Here is a 26,054-nt window from a genome sequence, read left to right on the forward strand (position 1 = left end):
TTAAAAATACTTGAGTTACATTTGTGTGTGTAACAAAATAATCTGTAACCATCTGAGTGGATTTGTTAGGTGTACAACTGCCAGTCAAAGGTGGTCTTTTTTTTTCATGATTATGTGATTCTTTTAATCAGCTGCTGAAATTATCTGTGGGCAATTGCCATTAATATAACTACCAGGAAAGTTATTACAAAATTGTTGGTAGTATTTTCATGTACTGTTAAAAACTGTCTGTATGGAAATCCAGAAATTATGATATTTCAGACCTGGGGGAATAATTCTTAATTTTATATCTTCAGTCAGTCCTTCCAAAATGTAGTCCAAAGGAGGAAGATTTCCAGTATAGTCTCAGGGTTTGGACACCAGACTTGCTTTACTGTACCAAAACCTTTTAGTCCCCCAAAATGGAAAGACTAAGAGTCAGTCATCATCCTCAGCTACACTAGCAAACAGTACCAGTGAAACTACAGTCAGAGTTTTCAGTCTCCCTGGCAACAATCTCCTATCTCCATCTGTCGTTCTGCTGAAAGCCGAACGAGGTGTTCGACATTTTGAGGCATCTCATTAAATGCAGGGTGAATATGTATTTAGAATTTGGATTGTGCTTAGGAATGAGAAGACAATCTTGAGTGAACAGCCATGATTAGGCAACCATGTGTACATTCTGGATGAGACCATTGAGTAAAAGAAACCACGTACATCATCTTTTTGTAAATGGAAACAAGACACAGGATCTGGCAGTGAGACAACATGAAAGGAGGATGGATTTGTAGAACATTTTCTTGCTCCATCTAAAATAGCAGGTTTTTCTGGCTTTGCCAGATTTGCAAGGTTTTTGATAGTTCAGTCATGTTGAGGAAAATTTGTGTCATGTGAGGAGAAGTGGGGTCCTGAGGGGAGAAAATACGAGACAGAAGAAGACAAATCTGGAACTGAATGAATTTTCGGTTGTATTTTTGGTGAAACTAGAGTGGAACTTTCCTGTTTTCTATCACTTTGGGGAAGTTCTTGATGGCATAATAATAGTCTTTCCATTCACTTACTCCCTTTGAAAGTCATGAACAAATGGAGCCTAGCACTTCCACTGTTAAATGCTGTTCTGCACTCTCTCTGATGAACTTTCTCAGTATAATTTGCAAGTAAGAGCATTCAGCCTTTAAAAGGGAAGTGTCCCCACGGGTTTAGATGACAAATCTATCAGTCTTCTGCATTACTATTATTACTATTATTATTGTTTTTCTTTCTTTTTTGGTTAAATCCATTCTTTCTAGCATCAAAAAGGATTGTACAGGTAACCATGCAGAGAATAACCTTTGTGGACAGATTATGTTCACTTAACATTTCTTACATTGGCCCTTAATATGAGACTGTGGTCACTGTCTTAAGAGGAAATTTTTTTCACAAACTCTGTGATTTGATTGATCCCCACATAACTTCGAGTTTGAACTTCTTGTGCTTCCTGAGCTGATAGAGATGGAATGTTATCGCACGTAGAGAGCTAGGCAGAGGACTGTGTCCAGGCTGCACCATTTGGCACAGGGTTTGGTATTGAAAATGTGAAGTTTTTGACCTCGGAGAAGCAGGTTTGGATACCAGCAGCCACGGGTACTCCTGGCAAAGAGTAGGGCTTTGGAGAGCTTAAACTGTCTTAACAAAATTGCCTCCATGAAGTAGATTCCATGAACCCTGTAGGAGCATATTTTTGGTGATAAGGGAGGAAGAACCAGGGGACTCAGGCAGGTAGGAAGCACATCCTCCCCCACATGTAGTTGGTCCTTGCCAACACTGCTGTTCTTGACTGCTCACTGCCATGCCACTGTATGGCTTTATGCAAGTACACTAAAACATTGGCTTGAACATCTTCACATCTGAGCCAACCTGCATCCTTTTCCTCATCAACGGGCTGGTATCTGAGATGTTGATGGTGCTGTTGATGGTGCAAATTGCTTGGGAGTTAAGAGTTCCAGAGATATCTGGGAAGATACAGAAGCAGGCTTAGCGTAAGTAACCCCAAATGCTTGAGCTTCTGCTATTTGGAAAAGGGGTAAGATAGCCTGGGGAACAATTTTCAATTAAAATAGAAGAGATTCAAGTTAGATGTTAAGAGGAAATTTTTAACTCAGAAGGTGGTGAGGCACTGGCACAGGCTGCCTAGAGAAGCTGTGGATGCGCATCCACGGAGGTGTTTAAAACCAAGTTGGTTTGGGTCCTGGGCACCCTGACCTAGGGGCAACCCTGCCCATGGCAGTGTACTGGAACTGGATGGGCTTTCATATCCCTTCCAACCTAAGCCATTCTGTGATTGAACACCTACCCTAGGAGGACAGGCTGAGAGAGCTGGGGCTGTTCAGCCTGGACAAGAGAAGGCTCTGGGGAGACCTGATAAGGGCCCTTCAGTATCTAAAGGGGGGTGTTTAAGAAAGAAAAGACTCCTTAGCAGGGTCTGCTGTGACAGGACAAGGGGAAATGGTTTCCATCTAAAATAGAGGAGATTTAGATTGGATATAAGGAAGAAATTTTTTACAATGAGGGTGGTGATGCACTGGAACAGGCTGCCCAGAGATGTGCCGAGTGCTCCATCCTTGGAGATATTTAAGGACAGGCTGGACAGGGCTCTAACCAACCTGATTTAGCTGCAGGTATCTGTATTTATTGAAAGGGAGTTGGACTAGATGGGCTTTAAGGTCCCTTCCTACTCAAAATATTCTATGATTCTATGATTCTGTTAAGTGCTTACTTGTGAAGAAAATCTGTGAACACAGAGCTTCATCACAGGACAAGCTGTGCATAGGATTTGCCTCACTCCCCAGGTGTGCTTTCAAATCAAACCAGCATGCCATTTACTGCAGACATTTTTAGAGAACAGAGAATGGCAAAAAGAATCGTAGAATCATAGAATCAAAGAATTGCTCAGGTTGGAAAAGACGTTAAAGATCATCAAGTCCAACTGCAACCTGACCACATTACCCTAACTCTAACAACCCACTGCAAAATCATGTCCCTGAGCACCACATCCAAACAGTTTTTTTAAACACATTCAGGGATGGTGACTCAACCACCTCCCTGGGGAGCCTATTCCAGTGTTTAACAGCCCTTTCTGTAAAGAATTCTTTCTGATACCCAAACTAAACCTCCCCTGGTGCAACTTGAGGTCATTTCCCCTCGTTCTGTCACCTGTCACCAGTGAGAAGATACCAACCCCACTGTCTCTGCAATCATGTTTCAGGTATTGGAAGAGAACAATAAAGTCTCCCCTCAGTCTCGTCTTCCCCACACTAAACAGCCCCAGTTCCTTCAGTTGCTCCTTGTAGTGCATATTCTCCAAGCCCTTCACAAGCCTTGTTGCCCTTCTTCGGACCTGCTCCAGCACTTCAATGTCCTTTCTGTACTGAGGTGCCCAAAACTGAACACAGTACTCAAGGGGGGGGGCCTCCAGTTCTGAGTACAGGGGCAGGATTACTTCCCTAGTCCTGCTCACCACACCATGTGTGATACAAGGCCAGGATGCCATTGGCCTTCTTGGCCACCTGGGCACACTGCTGGCTCATATTCAGCCGACTGTCCATCAGTACACCAAGGTCCCTTTCTGTCAGGCAGCTTTCCAGCCACTCCTCCCCAAGCCTGTAGGGTTGCCTGGGATTGCTGTGACCAAAATGCAGGACTCGACACTGGTCATACTGAAACTCATACAATTTACCTCGGTCCACTGGTCCAGTCTATCCAGAAAAGTTATCATTTCACTGTTGGCCAATTTTGCTATCCCACAGTGGGTTCTATTGAGTCCTAGGGTTGGTTTACCAGGCACGGTTTTGCCCTTGTTTAAGCTGACTGGGGCTGGAGGTAAGGATGACCTGCAGGACACATTTTTCAGCTGCCTCTTGGTGCCCTAGGAGTGGGAGACATAGGATTTGCCCTGTGCTTATCCAGAGTTGTGGTTGTCTAGCAGACTAATGATTGTAGGTGTGAATAACATTTCCATGACTCTGCAGTGGATAACCAAAGATTTCCAACTCTTCTCCAAACCTCAGCTATTCTGTGGTGTAGGGGAGCAGTAAGTGTTTCACAGTGGAAGGCTGAAACAGTGATAAGGAAGGCTGTCATGAGAAGTTTGTTAACAGGTTGTACTGGTGTTGGTGTGAGCCAGATGTCTACAGTTCTCCCCTGACCTTTGCATGGATGCAGCTCTGTGGTGTAGGGGTGGACTGAGAAGCTGGTGGTTTGTGCTTGCTGCACTGAACAGGTCTGCAGGAACCATTTTCTACATGGATATCTGGGTGAGGACTCGGTGGAGGAAAATAAACAAGGGGTGCAGTCCATCTGCCACAGGGCTGAACTCAGAGCTCCTGCACTAGCTAGGGAAGGCCTCTGTTGCCCAAGAGAGCATGCCACTCTTCCTTAGCTGCTGGTCCAGCAGCCTGATGATTGGAAAAGTACTTGTGATTGTATCTCTGTCCCTGCTCAGGATAAACTCCCATTGACTGCTAAGAGTGCTTTGCATGCAGAGCTTTGGCTTACTTATCAGTAATGGTACAAATGAATACGTCTTTGTTTCTGCCTTCTGCTCTTAGGGTTTTATTTTGGTTTTATTTTTTTCCCTTACACTGTGAACAAGCTAAACACATTCCACAGTGTAATTTCCACATAAATGCTCCTTGCTTATTAATTGTTTCACTTTTCAGTCTCCTCCTAGCCTATGTCATCTGTCTCTCATGCATTTTGTCTATTCTGAGTGCTGCATGAGATAATTAAAAGGAAATGAGAGGACCTTTCAGTGGAAGGTAACAGAACGACAGGTTGCCCCTTGGTAGTAGAAACCCTGTCTGAGTTTTACCAGGGCTTTAGACCTTTCTGTATTTTTCTGTTTGACAGAAAATGTGTAATTGCCATGGCAACTGCTCTGTCATATGATTATTTTGCTGTTTCTATGAGATAAAAAGAGTCTCCTGAAATATACAATATGCCATCCTCACAAGGCAGAGCTGTCAGCATTTTTACTGTCTTTCCATGGAAAGAGCATGCTGGAAACAGTATGAGTCTGTGCTTCTCTATATAATTTTTCACCTACATTGCTATTATTTAAAAATGTTTTTAATATGAATTGCTTTTCTATTTCTCTTGCTGAGAAGAATTATAGTCCAATTGCATTATACATGAAACCACCATAGGAGACTCAACTGACAACAGAATTATTCTCAGTGATTTCACCATATAGCATAAGTTGGACTGTGAGTTGGTGCCTGCATCATGTTAAGGCGTCATCCCAGAGCCTGAAACAATTGAAAGACATTTCGGTTTCATTCCTCATTTGATCTGTGTGTGATTTTGTGGTGATTATATTTGAGGAGCAAACTTGATATCCATCTTAGATAATATAGCTGTTTATGCTAACATGTCACAGCTCGTGAAAGTATGGTGATCCACATCCTTGCATCATTATTAGTAAAATTTGTGGAAGAAGGGTTCTATGCCTGAAGACACAAGAAACTGATAAATGAGTCCCTCAGGGAAGTGTCATCTGTGGCATGTCAGGCTTCTGTTGCTCCTGGGATCCCCAGAGCCTGAAATTCATAGGGAATAGCCCCTGAATCTGACAAATGTCCAGTCAGTTTCCCTTGCACCTTGCCAGCTTAGCTGTTCTATTTTGAGACCTATGGTTGCCATTTTGTAAGTAAAGAAAGTGTTTTCTGACAGCCATGTTTAATCCCTAGTCCCTCACATGCATACATGCATATGTTTAATACTGGAAGAGTAGACTGAACTGTCTCTGCAAAAGAAAAACTGTGAAAAAAAAAAACCCATTAATATAAATAGCAAGCAACTTGGATTGTTGGCATAATGACTGCACAGTATCAACTTGCTCTATATCTGTTCTGATGAGTATGGTTCAGTCCATGTTCTCTTTATGAATTCAGAGTAGAAAACAACGTGGCTGGATAACCAGCGAAAGTCATCGTAAGTTAATGTAATGCTGCTAGTTTTGTCTTACCTTCCTTTGTTTAAAGTGTGCCAGTAGTTAAAATGCAGAGGTTCAGAGCCTGGCCTTCAGTTTTTGTGAATAATGGATTGTGAACATTGGTAACCTGCTAATGTTCGCATACTGTTAAAAATACTGTTTGAATTACTATAGTACAATCACTGAAGGTAGAGCACAGTAGTGGTTTATTGTCAACTATGATTATTCCTAACTTAATTGTTGCCAGAATTTCCTTCTATTTTCACGCATGAAGGTGTTTCCATGCTAGAAGAGATCTGAAACTGCTTATGTGCAGTAGGTAAATTATTATTATTTCATTATACAAAGTTTAAAGTACTATTTGATCTAGCATTAATATATGTCATTCAAAATGAAAATATGCAGGACTTTGGAGCTCTATAAATAGGAGGGGGAAAAGTAAAAACTGACACTGCAGGATTCTTTTTTGCTCCTACTTACTCTTTGTCTATCAGTTTGAGATTGATCCTTCAGTTACTTTTACATATGGTTAATCTTAGACATGCAAGTCCATTCATTTAATTTCAGAGGTCTTTGGGTATGTGATCTGGTCTCCCTTCTACAAATCTGCCTAATATACAGCACACACGGGGACCAACATCAACAGCAACAATGCCATTGATATATAAGAAATGCATCTAAATTCCTACTAAGTATTTTATGCAAGCAAAACTTTATTGGGAGAAACTTAAACCAGAGGTAAATACCAACAAGATACTGGGATTTTGCCTGACTAAATGCTAAAGGATATGAATCAGCTGGCTCCTGGTGTATTTTTTTGATAAGGCTGTTTTTTCTGTGTTTGGAAAAACAAGACTGTGAGTATTCCTACATCTTCTTACAGTATTGTTTGGGATGACATGGGACAGAGGAACAAAAATTGTATTGCTTTTATTTAAATGCATGTAGACATCACATCTGCATTTCTAAAATGTTACTAAGAATATAATTCCTCCATCCTTTACACAGCAGTGTCCTCATCTTACCCTTACAGTGCTGTCCCACATGTTCACTACTTTCTGTGAGCCTCTCTCCCTCCTTACATTCTCATTTTCTTCACTAGACTTTGAAGGATGCCAGTGACAATGCCCGCAAGGACTTCCACCGTGAGGCAGAGCTGCTGACTAATCTGCAACATGAGCACATTGTCAAGTTCTATGGTGTCTGTGTCGAGGGTGATCCACTCATCATGGTCTTTGAGTACATGAAGCATGGAGATCTGAACAAATTCCTCAGGTAAATTCATCATGTATTGTGCTTGAGAGTCAGAAGTGGGCAGTGAAGGAAGCTACTGGTATTTAATGCCAATTTAACCCTCATGAAAAATCTAGACACTAAAAGGTACAGATATGTGCAGCAGTCATTTTGTGTACTGTGATATGAAGCTCATTGTTTCCTTGCACATTTGGAGATGCCTTAGCTGAATGCTAAGCCTAACACTTTCCACCAAAGGAACTGAAACCAAGCAAGATTGTTTCCAGTGTATTTCAGTCTGTTTTAAGTTGTTTGGTTATAAAGCTTGTAGTAGGAACTGTTTTCTGGTAGCATTTTGAAAGATCCCACTTAACACCTATCACTAACTGTGGGCATCTAAAAGCTTCAGGAACCTATCCTCTTTTCTCTTCTCTCCTCCCCGTGTTTTGGTATGAGTGCTGTTAGTCTGTGGCAAGAAAACTGTGAGCAATGAAAACTTCAGTGCGGTAAAAAATGCTACATCTTGGGCTCTGGAGGAGAGCTTTGTTTCATAAAGCTGTTGAAGAATGTACTTCATATGTTGAAATTCGACAATAAAGAAGTCATAGATATGTAGATGATACCTACGGTTCAGAAAAAATAGGTAACTCACGAACCAGCAAGCTTTGAACACTGGCCTTGTGTATGTGCCATTTCCACCAGTGTGTATTCATTGACATAAGAATAAGCAGTTAAGAGACAGCTTCTGCTCCTACATAAAAACATTTGCATAAGGGGCTGTTCTTTCAAGGTCTTCTATGTCGTTTCCATCAAAGAGGATCAAAAAACATTTCACTCTACTGAGATCTCTTGTGGTAGGGGCGCCACCATTTTGGAAAGATGTCCCTTTAATGCATGCTACTGACAAAGCTGTAAAACAATCAAACTAATGTCCCTTTAAATGGGTTCAGGTTTTCTGTCATACTCAAATTGCTAGCGACTGCTTGTGTCACCATTTTTTTAGCCTTTGCTGTCCTTCTAATCTCTGGTGAACAAATAGCCACAGTGTATAAAAGCAAATGACATCAACTAGCATCCTCCCTTACTGGAAGGGCTGCTGTGGCTGGCAGAGAGACCAGATCTTGAACTGGGGATGCAGAGCATATACTACTTTTCCCAGACTGATTGTCTCTTTGGCAAAGGATTGAAGTGTATTGTGACAGCAGTGTTGGTGCATTTACATTTGCCTGCTTGGACCTCTGCCGTGGATCAGAAGACGGCAGTTTCCAAAGATGCCAGCCCAGTACTTTTTCAGAGCCCTGAATTTCCATTAAAGCAAGCCAGATTTGCTACTGATTCGTTGTCATTAGAAGAAATACTTATTCTTTGATTCTTTTTTCTATTGGCCTTTCCTTACCTCCTAACTCTTTGAATTATTGTACAGAAAGGTAGTTTAACAGTCAATATATTTCCTCCATTAGGTCTTCTCTCCATTTTTTCTTTTTTTTTTTTTTTTAATTATTAATCAGCCCTGGACTTTAGAACATAAAATGATTGTGCTGGGACAAACTGTTTAACCTAAGCTGCGATTTGTCATTCCTCTCACATCTGATACAGTTTGCGCTGCAGATGAGGGGTGAGCGGTACGCGGGCTGTAACAGCCTGTATTTCTTACCCTGCAGCGCCACCAAAGGCTGGTGGGAAAAATGAATCTGAAATGTAACCCAAATGAGCCTTCCTGTCTGTGCGCCGCCAAAGGCTGTCTCAGATCTAGGTCCACTGCCTCGAAGTCATTCCTGCCCAGTGCTTGTTCTGGGCAGTGGACGCTAATGTGGATCCAAGGAATGTTATCGGCCGCTGCAGACACTGAAGAGCACCTCATTTCCAGACCACATAGCAAGTAAAAGCTAAATAGATGGAGTGTTAAAAATAATCCAAAAATTTCATTACATACAGACCAAAGAAGCTAGCAAAAAAAAGTAGAGCTCTCTAATTTAGTGATTTGGAGCTTCATGTCTGAGAGTAGTCACTAGGAAAAATCAGCTCAATTAAAAGGTACAATGCTTTTTCATAAAAATTTTCTCCGGGAATTTGTAGGAGCCTTCATGTCTTCCTGTTTATTTCCCTTAGTCAAGTCAATTCAGTGGCTGGCTGCACCCTATGGTAAAGTAAGTGCAGTTAAGTTCTTTACCTGGTAGCAGATGCAATGCCATCAATGCTACATGCCTTCTTTCATTTTTTTCTCTCATCTGTCACTCTGCTCTTGAAGCTCTTCCCTTGGGGCAATTTTAATAACGCATTTCTAATAGGTAATGTCAGATTTGATCTCATAGATTTTGATTAATTTGCAACTCTTTTCCAAACTCCTGTACCCTTCCCTTAGGGATGAATGAAGGCCTCACCTTTATTGTTAGGAGAGGTGATTCTCTGAAACTCTTCTTTGGAGGAAGGAAGGACTTCTGAGAGAAAGTTAAAATTGGTTGTAGAATATTTTTCCAAAATAGCTGGGGAGGGAATCTCAGAGGTGGCCTCCTGGAAAGAGTAGTCTGCAGGAATAGGATTAAAAAGGCTTCTGAAAACCCAGAAGGGAAGAGTGGATGGAAGATGTTATTCAGAATATTACAAATTGCATTAAATAAGGAATGTTTGCCTGATTAACTGGCTAGGGATTGATTAGTGATACTTATAATGTTTATAGGAGTTCTGATAACTGTTTCTTAAAGATACGAGGATGTAACATGAGGGAGGTGGTGGTTTGAGTCAGGGGGTTGTTGCTATGACCAATCTGCCTTATGAACCACATATATACTTGTTGTATAATTCTCTTCAAATCACCTGTCTTTCACATAGTGAAGGAAAACAGTAAATGAAAAAAGCCAAGAGACAAATGCTTGCTATTTTACCAATGAATCTGTAACAATTTTTATTCTTTTACTTGAGTAAGTCACTTCTCTGATTTTAGGATCACTAATGCCTTTCACATCTATATCTCAGAAGTGGTCTGTCACTAAATCAGTTTGTATTTTGGTGCAGGGCACATGGACCAGATGCAGTACTGATGGCAGAAGGCAACCGACCAGCTGAGCTGACACAGTCCCAGATGCTTCATATTGCCCAGCAGATTGCAGCTGGTATGGTTTACCTGGCATCACAGCACTTCGTGCATCGAGACCTTGCTACCCGGAATTGCCTGGTTGGTGAGAACCTACTGGTGAAGATTGGGGATTTTGGGATGTCTAGAGATGTGTACAGCACAGACTACTACAGGGTAAGTGAACTACTGTGAGCACCAGCAACTTAGGTCCTGTTCAGTCAGCTTACCTCAATGATGTACTTACTATATGGCAAGTCGTGTAGTTGGCAGCATTTGCTGTTTGCTCCCACGCGTGACTTCATGAATGGAACAGAGGCTATCAGGTTTTCATGGCTTACAGAAGGCAATCTATGGCCAAGCTGTTAGTTTGTGAATGCTGGACTTGTATCCTGTAAGATAAGCTACCATGCATCTTTAATCATATTCTCAGTATCTGCTTCTCACATCACTTGCTATCAGTGAATTCTTCTTAGATAAAATGAAGATCTCTTCCTTATCCACTCTAATTGTGCTGGTGTCTAAGAAAGGACAATGCCACCTCTGTGCTATCGTTTGTGGGATGCCTGAAAGGTGATTGCCTTGATGTCCAGATGATGCTTGACAGGGCAGAGGAAGGTAGACACAATAATTGTTTGAGTGTTGTTTTACCTAACAGCTGGGAAATGTCTTCTCTGTTCTTTGTTTCTTCTTTCAAAAAGCAAGCGTAGTAATTAGTAAACATACAAACCAGATTTCTCTTATATTTTGTTATTTTGGAAACTTGGCACCTCAAGCTACTTGGTGCACGTAAAACAAGCATGATTTCATTTCAGGACTTGGAAAAATATACAGAATTGTAATCTCTGGCTCTGTTTGTTTTTTCAAGGACACCAGTGAGCACCAAGGGCTAGGCTTTCTTGATTTGCATTTGAAGAGTGAACTGTACTTGCTGTGACTGAGGACATGTCTCTGTTCTGTATTTGAGCAGGGCTGGATTCACTTACCATCTTCATCATTACACTTAAGAATAAATGCTCGAGCTTAACAGTAACAGTTTGCAAAAGCCTTGATAGATAAAGGCAGCATTTTTTGAGTGATAAATGTTTTGCTTTGTTTTGAATTTTGAAAAGAAAAAAAAAAAAGCAAGAGAGAGAGAGAGAGAAAGTAGCTCTTGCCACAGAAAAAAAACTACATGCAGAAAAGGATAGAAGATAGGTAATCATCTGTGCTTCCTAGAGGCAGCTATATTCGGCACAAGCATGTGATAGGGTACTGAGCGGCGTCTTCTTACCTGCTCATACCTCTGTTAATCCTTGAGTCCTACACATGAGCGCTCAAAGAAAGCTCCTGCCCAACAGAGCAGAAGTTTACAACAAGGGTAGGATTTTGTCCTTTCTGAGCCATGACCTGGAGAAGATCTTGGTAACCTGGATGGTGATTGAGTGCCTTTCAAAGCACCTCATTCAAGTGATACACTGTATTTTTCCATTGCTTCATTGTCAGAGTCACACTCTTTTATCCTCTTTCCCTCATAACTTTGTTAGTCTTCTGAGGCCAAGGGAGGACTGTTATTACCTTGGAAGAAAGAAAAAAGAAATGAGGGTGTGTGACGAGGGTGCTATAATGGATGTGAGATATTGTAAGTCAGTTCATTAAGGAAAGAAAACAAAATTGGAAACAGGTGTTAGTAAAAAGACACAAATGTGGCTGAAGGATGAGGTAGACAAATGTCAGTGGGGATGGATAAAAATTTAAATTTGTATAGTTATTTGTTTGGCACAGTAAGAAAACCAAGAATGACCATTTCCCCTTCACCTCACTTTAGTTAATGTGGAGGAAAGGCAGACCCACAGCCACTTTGTTTTGCACTGATAAAAAATGGAACACACAGCTGAGTCTTCGAGGTTCTGAATGGCCCTCCTCGGTCCAGCCGTATGTAGGCTAGTCAGAAGCTGAATGATGACTTTCCAGATTGTTGCCTGGAGAATTAATCTGTGATGGGCTTAAGAAATGAAACCATCAGTGATGACACTGGGATTGCGCTGACTGAGCATACCTAATCGTTTATACCAGGTCTGTTTTAACTGTTCACACTTAATCATATACAGAGAAGCAGTTCTTTCCCAACCTTGAGTGCTCCATCTAATGCTTACTGGAAGGTTTTATACAGCTCCAAATGCTCCATAAGAAATGGTTTGGTGTTTGTTGAGTATTAGTGCACTGGAATTGGTTTACTGGGATCCTACCAACCTTGTCAGGATGCTGGATTTTCCCAAGACTCTTGTTTATAGTTTGCCTTTGTAAGATAAGGATGGTCACCAGTACTTGTTCACCATCAGATTAATGACACTCTGCACTGAATCAACTCAGTTGTTAAGAGACACTTCAGGGACAAGAGCGAGAGAAGTAAACCTGGGCTGGGAATGCATATGATGTGCAGTGCTAGTTGCACAAGCTTTCTTTTACCTCCTCTCTTCCTTTTTTTTTTTCCCCTTTTATTTTGCATCAGATAGGAATCTTGAGGGTGGAGGGAGCCCCGGTATATGTGATAACATTCAGTGGAACAGCAGTAGTTTTCAGAAGTCAGACCAGATGAGCATGGGGACTTGAAGAAATGGCAGTAACCTTTTCCTCTCCCACAGTGTCATCCACTTCAGGTCAAACTAATCCAACTGACAAATAATTAGTTTCGTCTGTGTGCCAAACATCTCCAGTGACACTGTTGCACTGCAGTCCTTGTATCACAGCACACGGTTTCATGGCATTGTTTACTTGCTGATTTTAGGTCTTAAGATCATCTGGGGCTTTGATTTGTTTTGTTGATGTCTGTTTTTTTGTGTGTGTGTTGTTTGGACACTTAACCACCACAAGTCAGAGTTTCCCTTCTTTCTCTCTGACACCCAAATAATGTGACTCATCAGCAGCCTTTGTGGCTTAAACTGCCGATGTAGAAACATGGGAACGGACATTTTGCTAGAATATTTTCTTGAACTCTGAGACAGTACTTCAGGACTTTTCTGGGCTTACAGACCGAGTTTGCAGACACTGCTCAGTATTTAGTCTTAAAATATTTTTCTATTTTTTTTATTGTAAACTTTTTGTTTGTTTGTTTGTTTGTTTGTTTTTTAAAGAAAGCAAAAAAAGAAAAGTCATCTCACATCAGTACTTGGAAAAACTTAACAGAGATGTGCTTTAAATACCCAGCTTGGCCAGCCAGCTGCAAGCTTGAGCCAAGATTTTGCATGAAACTGTGATCTCACTGAAGTAAGCAAGAGTTTTGCTATTAACTTCATTAGGATCAGAATTTTGCCTCTCCACATTGTTTTGTCTGTCCAGTGCAGAACAGAAACTCTGATTCTGATTTAGATTTATGGAGCTAAGTTGTGTAATCCCTATCTAGCTATTGTATAACTAATTTGTCTTTATGCAACAGTCCAAGGAGCAGCTGAGAAAAAAAGGACCGCATGCCTCCACTTTTCAAACCACACAAGGATCTGTGGGAATTGAGGGACTATTAGCAAGGTTTCCATCTTCTTTTAGGCCTAACTTGTCCAAAAGGTACAGGGAGGATTAGAGGTCACATTTTAGTTACTTCTACTTCTAACATGGATGAGATAGAAGAACCCGAGTGACTGTGTTTCAGTATGAATTCCAGCAAACTGCTAACTGTTTAATATTTTCAGCATATCTCATACCATGATTGTTGTTGCTCTTTTGCTATTTAAAAAGAGGGAAGCTTATAGCTTTCTAAGAGTTAGCATAAGTTACTGAGTCAAAGCCTTCCACTCTTGCAGAAAGCTATACATCAGGTGTAAGGGCAAGAGAGGCTGCAGGAACGTCCCCAGACCATGTGGAAAGTCCCAAAACTCATTAAAGTTTTTAGCACCAAATCTCATGAAAATTCCAATCTGCCAAGGGAAAAGAGTAGGATATGTCAAGAGTATCAGTAGTGTCCTAGGCCTTGAAATACAGATTTTTTGACAAAAATTTCTGAGGTCCTACAAAGTTGGTAATACCTGACACATGGCAGATGGTGACACCAATCTGTTTGTCTGCCTCAGCAAGAATTACCTTCTCTCAAGTAAGCTGAATGATGGCATGAGTACTCAAGCCAGCTGGACCTGCCTGGCTTTACTGGGATTGTGTGATGTCCCTTGGAGCACATCTGGCCCAGTGTGCTGCTTTTGAACATTATTTTTCCTCAGTGCCTCAGGGCAGTGTGGGAATAGAGTTTAACAGAGACAAAAAATGCAAAAAGGGGTAAAACAAAACATAGGAGATCAATGCAAATCCTGAAGAATTGCGTTAAATACGTAAACATGATGCAGCCTGCAGAACATTGATAAGCCTCTTTTTAGATGGTTCTCAGATTTATCACCAGTAACAGTCTTGTGTCTCTGAAGTTTGAACTTCTAACTCCTGGAAAACTCTTGTTCTGTTATACAGAACTTTCCATTAATTTTTTGAAGGTCGATGTTGAAAATAAGCAGGATATTGCTGCCGAGGCCTTCCCTGGAAGGCTGTTCCACAACCTCATCCTCCTAATGTTTGCAAATTTTCTTCTTAATCAATAGCCTAAATTAACTCACGATCACTGTACACCAACTTGATCACATAATTCTCCAATAGAGAAAATTCTTCTCCTTTCCTAGCTTTAACATCTCAATTGTACTTAGATGAAGTAATCCTGTTCCCTCCCAGACTGTCTTGGAAGGTTAAACAATGCATACTGTCAGGAGAAAAGGTTCTTCATTTTACTTCTTCCAGAAGCCTCCTTTCACATCTTTCAGCATGTGAAACAAGAATTTAAATGTCTCTTTCTGGTTCAGACATCATAGAACTGTGAGTATTATTTTCCAAATGAGATTTTGCTGGTTCTTGGATCAGAGGTACTTCCCCGTCTCTAATGAGAACGCACTGTATGGTACATCCTAGACTCACATCGCCTGTGTCTTATTGGCACACAGTCACTGTATTGTCAAACAGTGCTCTGGGCCACTCTCACGTTCTACAGCTTCCAAATGAAGAACATCCTCTTTTCTGAGGTTTTTGGTTTCAGTCCCTAAGCGAGTGACTTTACAGTTCATGCTGGCACATTTTGTTCCTCTGGTGGTTAAGAAAGACTGCTGTCTCTCATTTATTTTTAGATTCTTTGGGGGCTGCTTTTTATTTAATTCTTTTAAAATTAAAATTCAGGTCTTTTCTAATTTGGTGTTAAGTAAGGAGCTAGAGAAACAGAGTCACGGGACCAGAAAATAAACTGCTGAGGGAGTGAGAAAGATTTGTAGGTAAATTTTCTAGATGATTGTGGCTCTATTTCTTAATGTTTTATTTTTCGATCACTACTATTTAATGTTAAATGAATATTTTGGAAAAGGATATCTGTTCTAAACATAGAGATCACATGCACTTTTAGTTAAGATGTGAGAAGTTACTGTGTTTCTTAGCCTCCCAGGAAGACTTCCAGAAAAACTAAAAATTACACTAATTCTATTCTAAACCAACTTTAAAAATACACGGCCTCCAGACCTTCCATCTACACGGAAAGGTCAAAAACTCTTTTTAGATACCATCTTGACCCTGGGGGTATGACAGCCCCTGGCAAGTAAGCACCATTCTGATCTCCGCTGTCACTCAGCAGAACCAGTGTAGCAGTCTGAAAGCCACTGAAATAACTAGTATTAGAGTACTGAAATGGTGCGAAGCATCTTGCCTGCTAGGCACAGTCCTTCCTTCTCATGTGAGCCTAATGCTTAATATTGTGAAATGCTGTATTTCTGGCAACTGCATAATACAGTTTTCTGGTGACTCTCTATATGAAACATTTGCTAAAAGATAATGCTAGTAAAATCATCACCAGAGTGATTTCACTTAAACTATTTCCAGTATCAAATGCCTGTTTACAAAGAGAATTAATGCGTGACAGCAAGCAACTAAAAAAAGAAAAGGCTGGTTCATCATTATTTGGGCTATAACTAGCCAGGCAAGCACTACCATATGAATGTTTACAGTGAGGAACAAGTGTTTGTCTATTCTGAAAGGGCAGCAACAGCAAACACCTGCAGGTCTCAGCTGTCACTACAGAGCTGAATACCTGTGTGTGGGAGTTTGAAGGAGGCTGCACTAAAGAAAACAAGAAAGAGTTACAGAGAAGTCAAGCAGCTTGTCAAGGCATCCTCGTAGGTGTGTGTATTGAATTGTCACTGTTTGAAGGCACAGTTTGAAGGCTTTTTATTAGCTGCTATTTTTGCATCCATTGCTCAAAAGGAAATTATCTGCTTCCCTACATGGACTTTTCAGCTCTCCTCCTCCGTCAGAGGCTCATTGCATCATGTGTAGTGCTGGGGAGGACAGAGGGTTCCAGCAGCCCTGGAGGACGTGCACAGATGATTTCATGCAACTAGAAACAATAAAGGAAATAATGGGCCAGCTACAGAGATGTAAATCTGAACTAGTTCCCTTCAAGTCAGTGCAGTAACTTTAATTTAGACTGAAATAACTGCGAGCAGATTTGAGCATAAATGTCACCACTATGTCCGCATTTAGAAGTTTGTAGACACCAGGATGTCTCAGTGCTAAGGGATTAGCAAGATGGCAGGTCCTGTTTCTCCCTGCCCATACCAAAGTGTTATTTTGTTGCATGCAGGAAGTGTGCTCTTTACTGAGCTTGCTTTTACACATACCTGACTGTTGGTGCTCTTCCTTGAGCTGCAGTTTCCTGACCCATTCAGTTCTAAAGAGATGCCAAATTCAGCTTTGTTCCAAACAAGTGTCATTCCTTTGTTGTTTGTTTTTTCACTTGTTTGTTTGTTTTTTTTCCCATTGTAATAGATGCAATCACTTCCCAGTAGAGTTTTCTCTCTTCACACAAGGTTCACTGATCTTGCTTATAGTCCTGTTTCTATCTATTTTCACTGACACTGCAGGAGAGTCTAGGAAAGTTTTGCACACCAGTGCTGGGAGAAGGGGCATCAGATATCCAGCACATGTAGTTTGGTGCATTTAACAGCAAGTTCTTACTAAGCTTCATCTTGCAGCACTAATGGCAAGATACTAATATAGAAAGTAAGGTTTTTAACTAGGAAGCTGTAGCATATTTTTATTTTGCCATGTTTAAGACCCATTTAACATGAAATGCACAACTGGGAAGCCATCTCCACTGCTCATGGGGCACACTGTCCTTTGCTATGTGTGTTCAAAGATGTGTCATGTGGAGATGACAAATCCAGAAAAAAATAATGAGAAAGTTGAAAAATGATTGAAAGAAAAGCAGAGCAGAGTGCACTCACTTCTGTGACCAGTTACTTGATAAGCCATTGACTTTTGTTTTTGCTTGTTCCTTTGGAAATCTGCCCCTGACAGATTTACGCCGGCATGGTTCTCTTGCAGGATATCAAGAAATAATCACTGAAAATTGGTTCATCTTCAGAAGAGGTGTTCAGGAAGGAAGCATAGAAATTTTCCACAGCAGACACAGAAATTCTGTTGACCAACGCTATTGCTAAACATTTTGAGAGTTGTGTCAGTCAAAAACTGTTCGGAAGTGCTTGGAAATTTTCAGTGGAAAACGTCCTTCTCTTTGCTTCTTCTAAAAACTTGGAGAACTTTCTCTTTGGCCCCACTTTGATTGTAAAGCAGATATTGCAGTTTTCAAATGGATGGAAATTCAGTTCATGTCGATACTGTTTTTTAAGCATTTTAATTCTGTGGATTTCAGGAGGATTGCTCCTGGTGTATGCAGGAGGTGAGAGTCTTCGGATCCATATGCATGCCTGTAGAATAGCAGGAAGTTTACACAGTCAGCAGCACTGGTGGCTGACACAAGCTTTTCTGTTAAGGAGCTCTTAGCGCAGATGCTCATTAACTTGAAAAGTCCTTTTAAAATTATATATACAAAACTGAATCATTCTTAAAAATAACCACACATATGGATATAAATTGCAGGAAAGCAGTGATTCACATATTGAAATTAGCTTTCCAAACTGCAATTTGGAAAGCTTTACAGAACTCTGATCGAAAGTCGGCTCATTTCACTAAGTAGCAGCACAGCCCCATAAAGCCGTCTTTGCAGGTGCTGGAATGATTTGGCTACTGCTAAGACATTTAGCACATATGAGGGCCATGTCCTTAATCTCAATCCTGTTCGCAATTTGCTGGATTTCAATAACTGCTGGGAGATTTTTCCTATAGTTTCACTACAGCCAGTGTTTAGTCCAGGGTTTTTCAAAGTGAGATGCAGGCAGCTTATTTGAGAGAATGGGTGCAGAAGAAGAAAAGAAATGATGAAGTGAGTTCTGTAGTTTTGCTTCATGGACCAGGTTCTCGTGCAGACTACTAATGTCATTTTGCCATTGTGGTGAGAAAGCAATTGTAAATATCTGGAAAGATAGATACTGTACTGCAGTGCTACAGACCATCACTTTTGGCAGAAAATCTGCAAAGCAAATGACAGAACTCCAAAAGGTTAGCAACTGAAGCTGTTGACTTTGATGTGTGATGCACACAGCGTGAGCAAAAGATGTGGGAACAAAATGAGAAAAGGATCTCTGGGAACACTGTGAGCACAGTCAGAAACTGGAGCGGCAGCTCCCGGCTGAGCAGAGCACAGCACTCCTCGGGCGGCTGCCCCGCCGGCCGTGGGGCGGCACGGAAAGGCCACCCAGGGGGAGCAGTGCTCAGCCGAGTCCTCTTTTGACGGCTGCTCCCAGATCCAGCTCCCAGCAGAGTCTTTGCAGGCTTCCAGCTGGAAGGTTTTCTTATGCTAATAAGCTCTCTCCTGGCAGTAAGGGGAGAAGTTGCTAGGCAGTTTTCCTAAACGTGCATTTTTTGCCTGAGACCATGGGACAATTGGCACTCTTTTGGCTCACAAAACTCAGGAAGCACATAAAGGAAGACTTAGATAATTATTCTGACACACTGTGTGTAACAGGAGGGACTGAGAAGATGAGAGGACAGCATCAACTAGCAATAAAGTGGAGTCTGCAAATATGGCTCTTAGTTTGGTGCATGCATAGAAAAGAGCTGCTGATGGTGAGTGGAAATGGTGAAGAAGGGAAACAGCTGCAGCGCTGCAGGTTGCTGAGGTCTTGCCTTCTGGGTCCTTCTGCTGTCTGATGGAGCACCTGCATGTGCCCACTCCAACACGGAGTGAAGAGAAATCATTTTCAGTAACCTGGGTCAATCTGTGCCTGTTGGCTTCAGTGACAGAGCACAATGTGGGCATATTGTACAAGGCCTGCTCCAAAAGTAATGCCTATGTTGTTTTCATGGTATGGTAGTAGAGGTTGAATCCTTCCACCAGTATTACATTACGCATTGTTGCCATGTGACAGATGGCAGCAGAGGAGCAATCTGACAAAATGGCGTCTGACTGGGAGTGTTTACGAAGCAAAGGTGTGTCACTGAATTCCTCCATGTGGAAAAAGTGGCACCCATTGGCATTCATCAATACTTGCCGAATGTTTTGAGAGACCAAACAGTGGATGTGAGCACAGTGAGGCAGCCGATGGTGCATTACAGCAGTGACAACAGCTTATAAACAGTATTCCATTTATTTCATGTCCATTTGCTTGGAAATAAATAGGAAACATTACTTTCAGAGTGACCTACCTAGGTCACTTATATAGTTGTAACCCATATCCTTTCTGAAGCCTGTTCAATATCAGAGATCATGAAGAGTACTGAAGTTTCTGACAAGTTGTCAGGACTGCTTCCAGGCTTGCCAAAAGGTGGGAACCTCAGAACTGAGATGATTTTGCATCTGTCAGGCTCAGGAACTTGTACTTAAACTTAAGCAATAACTCGTCTTTGCATTAATACAGTCTTATATGTGGAGCCAAAACTCTTACAAAACACATTCAAGTTTCTAGCTGTGGCAGAAATGAAGGTCTGATTTAAGGTGAGTGAGGGAAAATGCATCTGATATCAAGGGCTGAATAAAAAAAATTAGCGATGCTCATGGTGTCTCAAATGCTTCTGCCTCTATCAGATGGGTAAATAAATCTACAGAAGAAAAGCTGGATCAATGGGAAGTAACTTTTTTCTTCCCAATGCTGAGCAATGCTTTCACGAAACATATCTACTTTTACTTTTAGTAGTTGCTATTTGTATGAGGGTTGCTCCTATTTTGTTGTGTTGGCCCAGAACATCAGAGGTGAATGCTGGTGGTACAGCAGCAGAGGCTGAAACCTCCCACCCAATATTAGAGGCTAAGAATGTTTGAAAGTGCCCTTTCAGCAGAGGCAACACACAGCACAAACAAGACTATCTCAAGGTAGAAGTGGTTACGCTTGGGAAAAAACTTAACAGATAGTCACCTGTAATACCTGGGAAGAGGTTCTGATGTCTCATGAAACTCTTCTTCAGTTTCCTCTTTTGAGTAGCTGTATTTAAGTTTTTCTCCCCAACAACTATGAGTCCTGGATGTGTATACTTTCAAAAAAATGTCAATTCAGTTATTCACGTAATCTTACAATTGGAAGCCAGGACTTCAAGGAAGAGCTATAGCACAAGGCTTTCAATAATAGAGTAGAAGACTGGAAATTTACATCTGCAAAACATAATGACTTTCTGTAATAAAGAGTATATTGTGAAAACAAAACGTATAAAAAACCAGTTGGAGATGAAGGAACCTTAATAGTGAGGTGGTTTTAGCCAAAAGATATTTTTTTCAGTTGCTGTTGAAAATGAATACGATACAAGCTGCTAGTTTTGTAATGCATGCAATTTTTATAGAGGAGAGAAAGACTATAATGCATATTTAGAGACTGGAAGCTTGTCCAGCTCCAGTTCAGTGGAAAAACTGAAAGTGAAATCACGAGGAACAGGATTTTTACCTTTATGATTATTAATCATAAATTTTTAATGACATTACATCTATTTCCATTTGTTTGTTCAGTGCAATATTGAAAAAGGGAAACAAATCACATCAGCCCATGATCCAGCCCATGCATGCCACAGTGTGAAGCAAACCAATGTTTTGCTGGAAATGTAGGGGTTATTACTTGTTTTTCTGGTTGCTTTTTTTTTTTTTTTTCTTTTTTTGTTCTCCCCAGCTGATATATAAAATATGATTGAGTCTTATTCTCCCCTAGGAGATATTTTTATAACATCATTTAGTTCACTCCAAGGTAGGTGTGTGAAGGGACTCTTTCAAATTATTTTATGACCTGCAAGATTATGTTCTTGTAAGTCTGGATTTAATGGGATTTAATGTTATATTCAGAAAGGGTGAAATCCTGTCATGGCAGAGAACTTGCTCTTGTTTTCATTTCCTTTTTCTTTTTTTTTTTTTTCATGGTGATAGAATGTTAGGAAGATAAAGAAAGAATTGTTCATTAAATATATTGCCAGATATTCCTTGATAACACATCAATCTTACAGTTGTTTCATTGCCAGTATAAATATACAGCCAAAGGAAAAAAAAAAAAAAGGCAACTTGAATGACAGACATGACAAATAGAAATCATTTGCCATACTGTTTTTGTCATCTGTATTTCAGATACTGCTTCAGCCCAACCCCACAAAATAAAAATATGATGTTACCTGAAGAAAATAGATTCTTCCCCAATTGATTTACCAGATGCCTGCCACCCCCAAGTCACTTTGAAAGGATAACTGATGGGTCAGGATTTTTGCAAGTTACTGTTTTGCATATAGTCCCTTTACAGCTGATTATGCTGCCAATGTTATTTTCCGATGGTGAGATTTAGTGCAGCATAGCTGACTGGCAGAATCCTTGTTGGAGATTTTTCTTGCTTGTGAGCTAAGTGAAGGGCAGGGTCCTGCATTCTTGGCACTCTGTCATATGCATGAGCTGTTTGTTTTTTGGATTCAGCAAGCAGAGTTTTAAATCATCTTTAGGGAAACAAGACACAGAAAAAAAAGAGATCAAAATAGAGCTGTATACTTCGTGTCATAATTTTGGCAGTGTATCTTGTCTTCTGCACTGAATGCACCAATGAAAAACGAGATTTTGCAGTTTTCAGTTGAATGATTTTTCCATGCTCCTTGAGTGTCCTCTGATATTCTAGGACTGGTGTTTCATGGCATATCAAACTTTTTTAGGTAAAAGAATGTAGAGTTGAGTAATTGTGTGGGAAAAACAAGTATGTTAAAATAAATTTCAGTGCCAATGCACAGCGAGTGGAATTTGCCCCTCAGTGAAAAGCCAACAGATACTACTCAAATCTGCAACATGAAGCTTGCAAGTTGAGATGTACAGTCCTAACGCTCTAATTTTTTGCAGAGGGGGATTCTGTTGAAAGTGATTATAAGACCTACCTTGCATAACTCCTTCCTGTTTGCATAGACACACCGTAGTGATTTTTTACATCAATCATGCCTGGAGGAACATACAGTTTTGAACAACAAATGTTTCCACGGCAGTTTGGAGAGGGACTAAATGGTGGTTTTGGAGCTAACCCAGCTTGTATATGCTTCCCTGTTATACAATATTAACCCTCTTGTTTTCTGTCTTGATTGGAATTGGTTAGTAGAATAAATCACAAAGTAGAAGGGGAAGAATTTGAAGGCTGCGTGGCAGATAAAGCTGTACTGCGTGCAGTAAGAAGCCTTTCAAATATGGCTCTAAGTATATGTAAAATTACGTAAGCTGGGAAATAAAACAGTTTTACAGAAAGGTTTATACAGCTCCACTGTACAGACTGAGATTGAAGGTATGCCTACTCTGCAGGTACCACTAGCTCTAAAATTGTGATGTGCTTGATGCAGACTTCAAGACTAGCCAAAAGCAGAGTGAATGCTGGGATGTACAATTTCACACCTATGGACAAAGCTTCTTTAAAGTTGGCATGTGTTTATACGTGCTCAGTCTTGTCATTAGGGACATAGAGAACTGCATTATGTTAATCAATGTGATCAAAAAACAAATTATTATTTCATAGTTATTCTTTTTAATTGGCCAATATTTTTCAACACCTTAATAGTTACTTTTCAGGACAAAAAAAGGACCAAAGCAAGAGAATGAAAAGGGAATCAATCCAAATCTGTTTAGTTTTCTGCTTTTATAAAATAGGCAATTACTTTGCATCTGAAGTTTATTAATTTTTTTTTTTTTTTTTTTTTTTTTTTTTTTAATCTTAAGTGAACCTTAAAGGGGTAGTGATGGACTTTAAAACTGAGATTTTCAGAATTCCTAACCACGAAATAATTGTAATCACAGATTTTGGGAAGCTTGTTCTCTTACTGGTCTACTACAGCTTCAGAGGTTCAACTCTGAATAAATGAAGGGAACTGGTTTTTAGGGGCAGCTTATGTAGTAGTGAAATGGAGAGTTGCTTTAATAAAAGTGCAAAAAGTAGTTGAAATCTGTGTCCTTAAACCAGAAAAGTAGTTAGGAAGCAGTAGGTTGCAGAACTATTTGTGATTTCACCTCCTAAAGGACGCTGGGAGTAAGGAATAACATTCATTAACATTATTCATTAACATTAGGAAAGACTAATCGAGAAAGCAAGCTAGGTCCTACATGGATACAGTGAAAAATGCCAAAAAGCATTTGGTAGTGAATTTGAGAACTATATTAAAATAAACAAGAGAATATCCCTGGCTGTTTAAATGTGAAGAGAGTGAGGGAAAGTGAAACTGCTATGGACATGATGAGGCAGAAATGAGAGTTAATTTGGCTTGGAAGCAAAATTAATTTTTAACATCGTGTCTTGAAAAGACAGAGATGAATGCAAAGATATAGGCAAAGTGTTTAATGGACTTGGAATATGAAAGCTAAAGCTGGAGCAAGTGTAAAAGATCTTACAAAAATTATGGAAATGGAGAACCTGTTTTATACCAGTTAACTAAGAGTTCAGGAAACAATTTAAGCAGCGTAATCCAGCACTGCTGCCCGAAGAAATGCTCTTTCCTGCTCTTTTGCTTGTCTCAACAAATAATTCCTGCACCATTATCTCTTCTGCACCAGTACAAGTGTTTCTACAGCCAAGCTCTGTTAATGGTATACTCCAACTGAGAAACAGGCATTTTTTCCTAGTTGTCAAGAAGACAGAATACTTCCCCAAACTGAAGTATGAAGACTCTCCCACTGAAAGTGTTTTTTGGATACGTGTCTAGGAGAACTGTGCTATATAACTGCATCAGAAGGTAGACAAATGTCAGGGAACAGCAACAACAACAAAAAAAAGTATTTGAAGGACAGTGTTTACAAAGGAAAAAATGAGCATAAGCTGGTTATGAGAGAATGTAAGCAGGAGATTAACATTAGAGACAGTTAGTAACCATCGAAGAAATGTTGGGAACTATGGAGAAAAAGACCTCTTAGATCAGAAAGCTACAGTCCTGCATGCAAAGAGGAACTCTGATGTAGTGTAGGGGCTTCCACACCAGATTATATACCAGCTCCTGGTATATACCAGCTTCAGATAATGGTATTTTTGTTTCACTCCTTGTTTCCCTGCATGACCTAGAATAAAATGTATTACATTAGAAAGGAGCAGGTGGATGTTGCCTTACAGTTCTCTTAAGGTTTTAATTCCTTCTTCTGTTGCTGAAAATGGGACAGGGTTGGAGAGCACTGACATCAATTATTTGATTTCCAGTAGGCATCCAGGTGCATTGGTCCAGTCTTCCTCTCCATTACAAGAAGTGGGAACCCTGAGTGGTAGGAAGCACAAGTACCAAGGTGGCAGTGGAGCTTTTGTTTCACATTTAAATCCCAGAGAATATCTCTCTGCAGCTGTAATTTTAATTATATAGGATGATCCCTTGCCTTTTACAGAGCAACTACTCAGAATTTAAAAGGAGTCTGGAGACTTCTAGGGACAGGCAGGTTAAATTATAGTTATTACCAGGCAGCTATTTAAAGATTACTACCTTCTGAATAGCAAATCTCCCACCTCCATGAAACACAAACAAAACAAAAAATTTGCTTGTCCTTCTAGAATTTTTCCAGCATTCAACCTGTAACTTGTGGTTTCTAGCCTTCACCTCAATATTTTCTTTTGCTGCATAAAAAAAATGCTCATCAGTGCAGTTTCCAGTGTGTCATACTGAGGTCCTGGAAATAAAAGGCAGAGATGCATATTTGTTTTCAGTAGATTTTCATTTGTAAATACCAAAATTTGTTCCTTCATGTGCATGGGTATGGTGCAGACACCTAGATCTGTACATCACTCTTTTCATGGTGGTGGGCTGCTGAACACTTGCCGATGTAAAGTGTCCATGTATGATTCTCCAATGCACTGCTTAGGGTTGGGCTTGTGTGACTGTGCAAACCATTCCAGAACATGGCTGGGAAAAGCCTGACTCCTCTATCAGTAGGAGGGAATGTTAACTATCTTCCCTTCCACCATAGCTCTCCTGTTGTATTCCTACCAAAGCAGCTTATCCTCCTCCTGAGGATCCTACATGTAGCAAAATGAGATGTATGCCTCTTTCTTACAGAAGTCGTGAAAGAAAGAGACAACATGATTAGGTTTACTGTAACCACTATGCCAACACTTGCTCTCAGTGCTGATCCATTCTATGTATAGCAGTTTGCAGATAGCATGATCACTATGATATCTGAGGAACCAGCTAGCTCTCCTGTTGATATGATTCATCCATGGTCATATCCTATTGCTGAACTGTTGTGTTTGCATAAAATTAGATGTAGGAGAAGTTAAGCAGGTGGACACACACTGAGTGATGAGATTAAGTAGAAATATTAAAAAGTTCCCTCATTTCCTGAGCACATTCCAGCAAATGTGCAGAATTAAACAGAGATCCTGTGGAACGATATTATACAGTCATGTAATTAAAATGATTCAGCCTTTCAAAAAAGTGACCGGACCCATTCTTAAGTGTAAATTA

The 26,054-nt window shown here is 40.4% G+C and overlaps 1 protein-coding gene across 2 annotated transcripts in view; it reads left to right on the forward strand.

The window, feature by feature from the left end:
* The window catches only part of NTRK2 (neurotrophic receptor tyrosine kinase 2), a 210,252-nt gene that overhangs the window by 156,935 nt on the left and 27,263 nt on the right, over positions 1–26,054 (forward strand). For both annotated transcript variants that reach the window (XM_015280249.4, NM_205231.2), the window contains 2 exons: positions 7,053–7,225; positions 10,196–10,430. In XM_015280249.4, coding sequence (XP_015135735.2) covers positions 7,053–7,225; positions 10,196–10,430 — 408 coding nt within the window. The remainder of the gene's footprint in view (positions 1–7,052; positions 7,226–10,195; positions 10,431–26,054) is intronic.

This window comes from Gallus gallus, chromosome Z, assembly GCF_016699485.2.
Source record: "Gallus gallus isolate bGalGal1 chromosome Z, bGalGal1.mat.broiler.GRCg7b, whole genome shotgun sequence".
Lineage (NCBI taxonomy): Eukaryota > Metazoa > Chordata > Aves > Galliformes > Phasianidae > Gallus > Gallus gallus.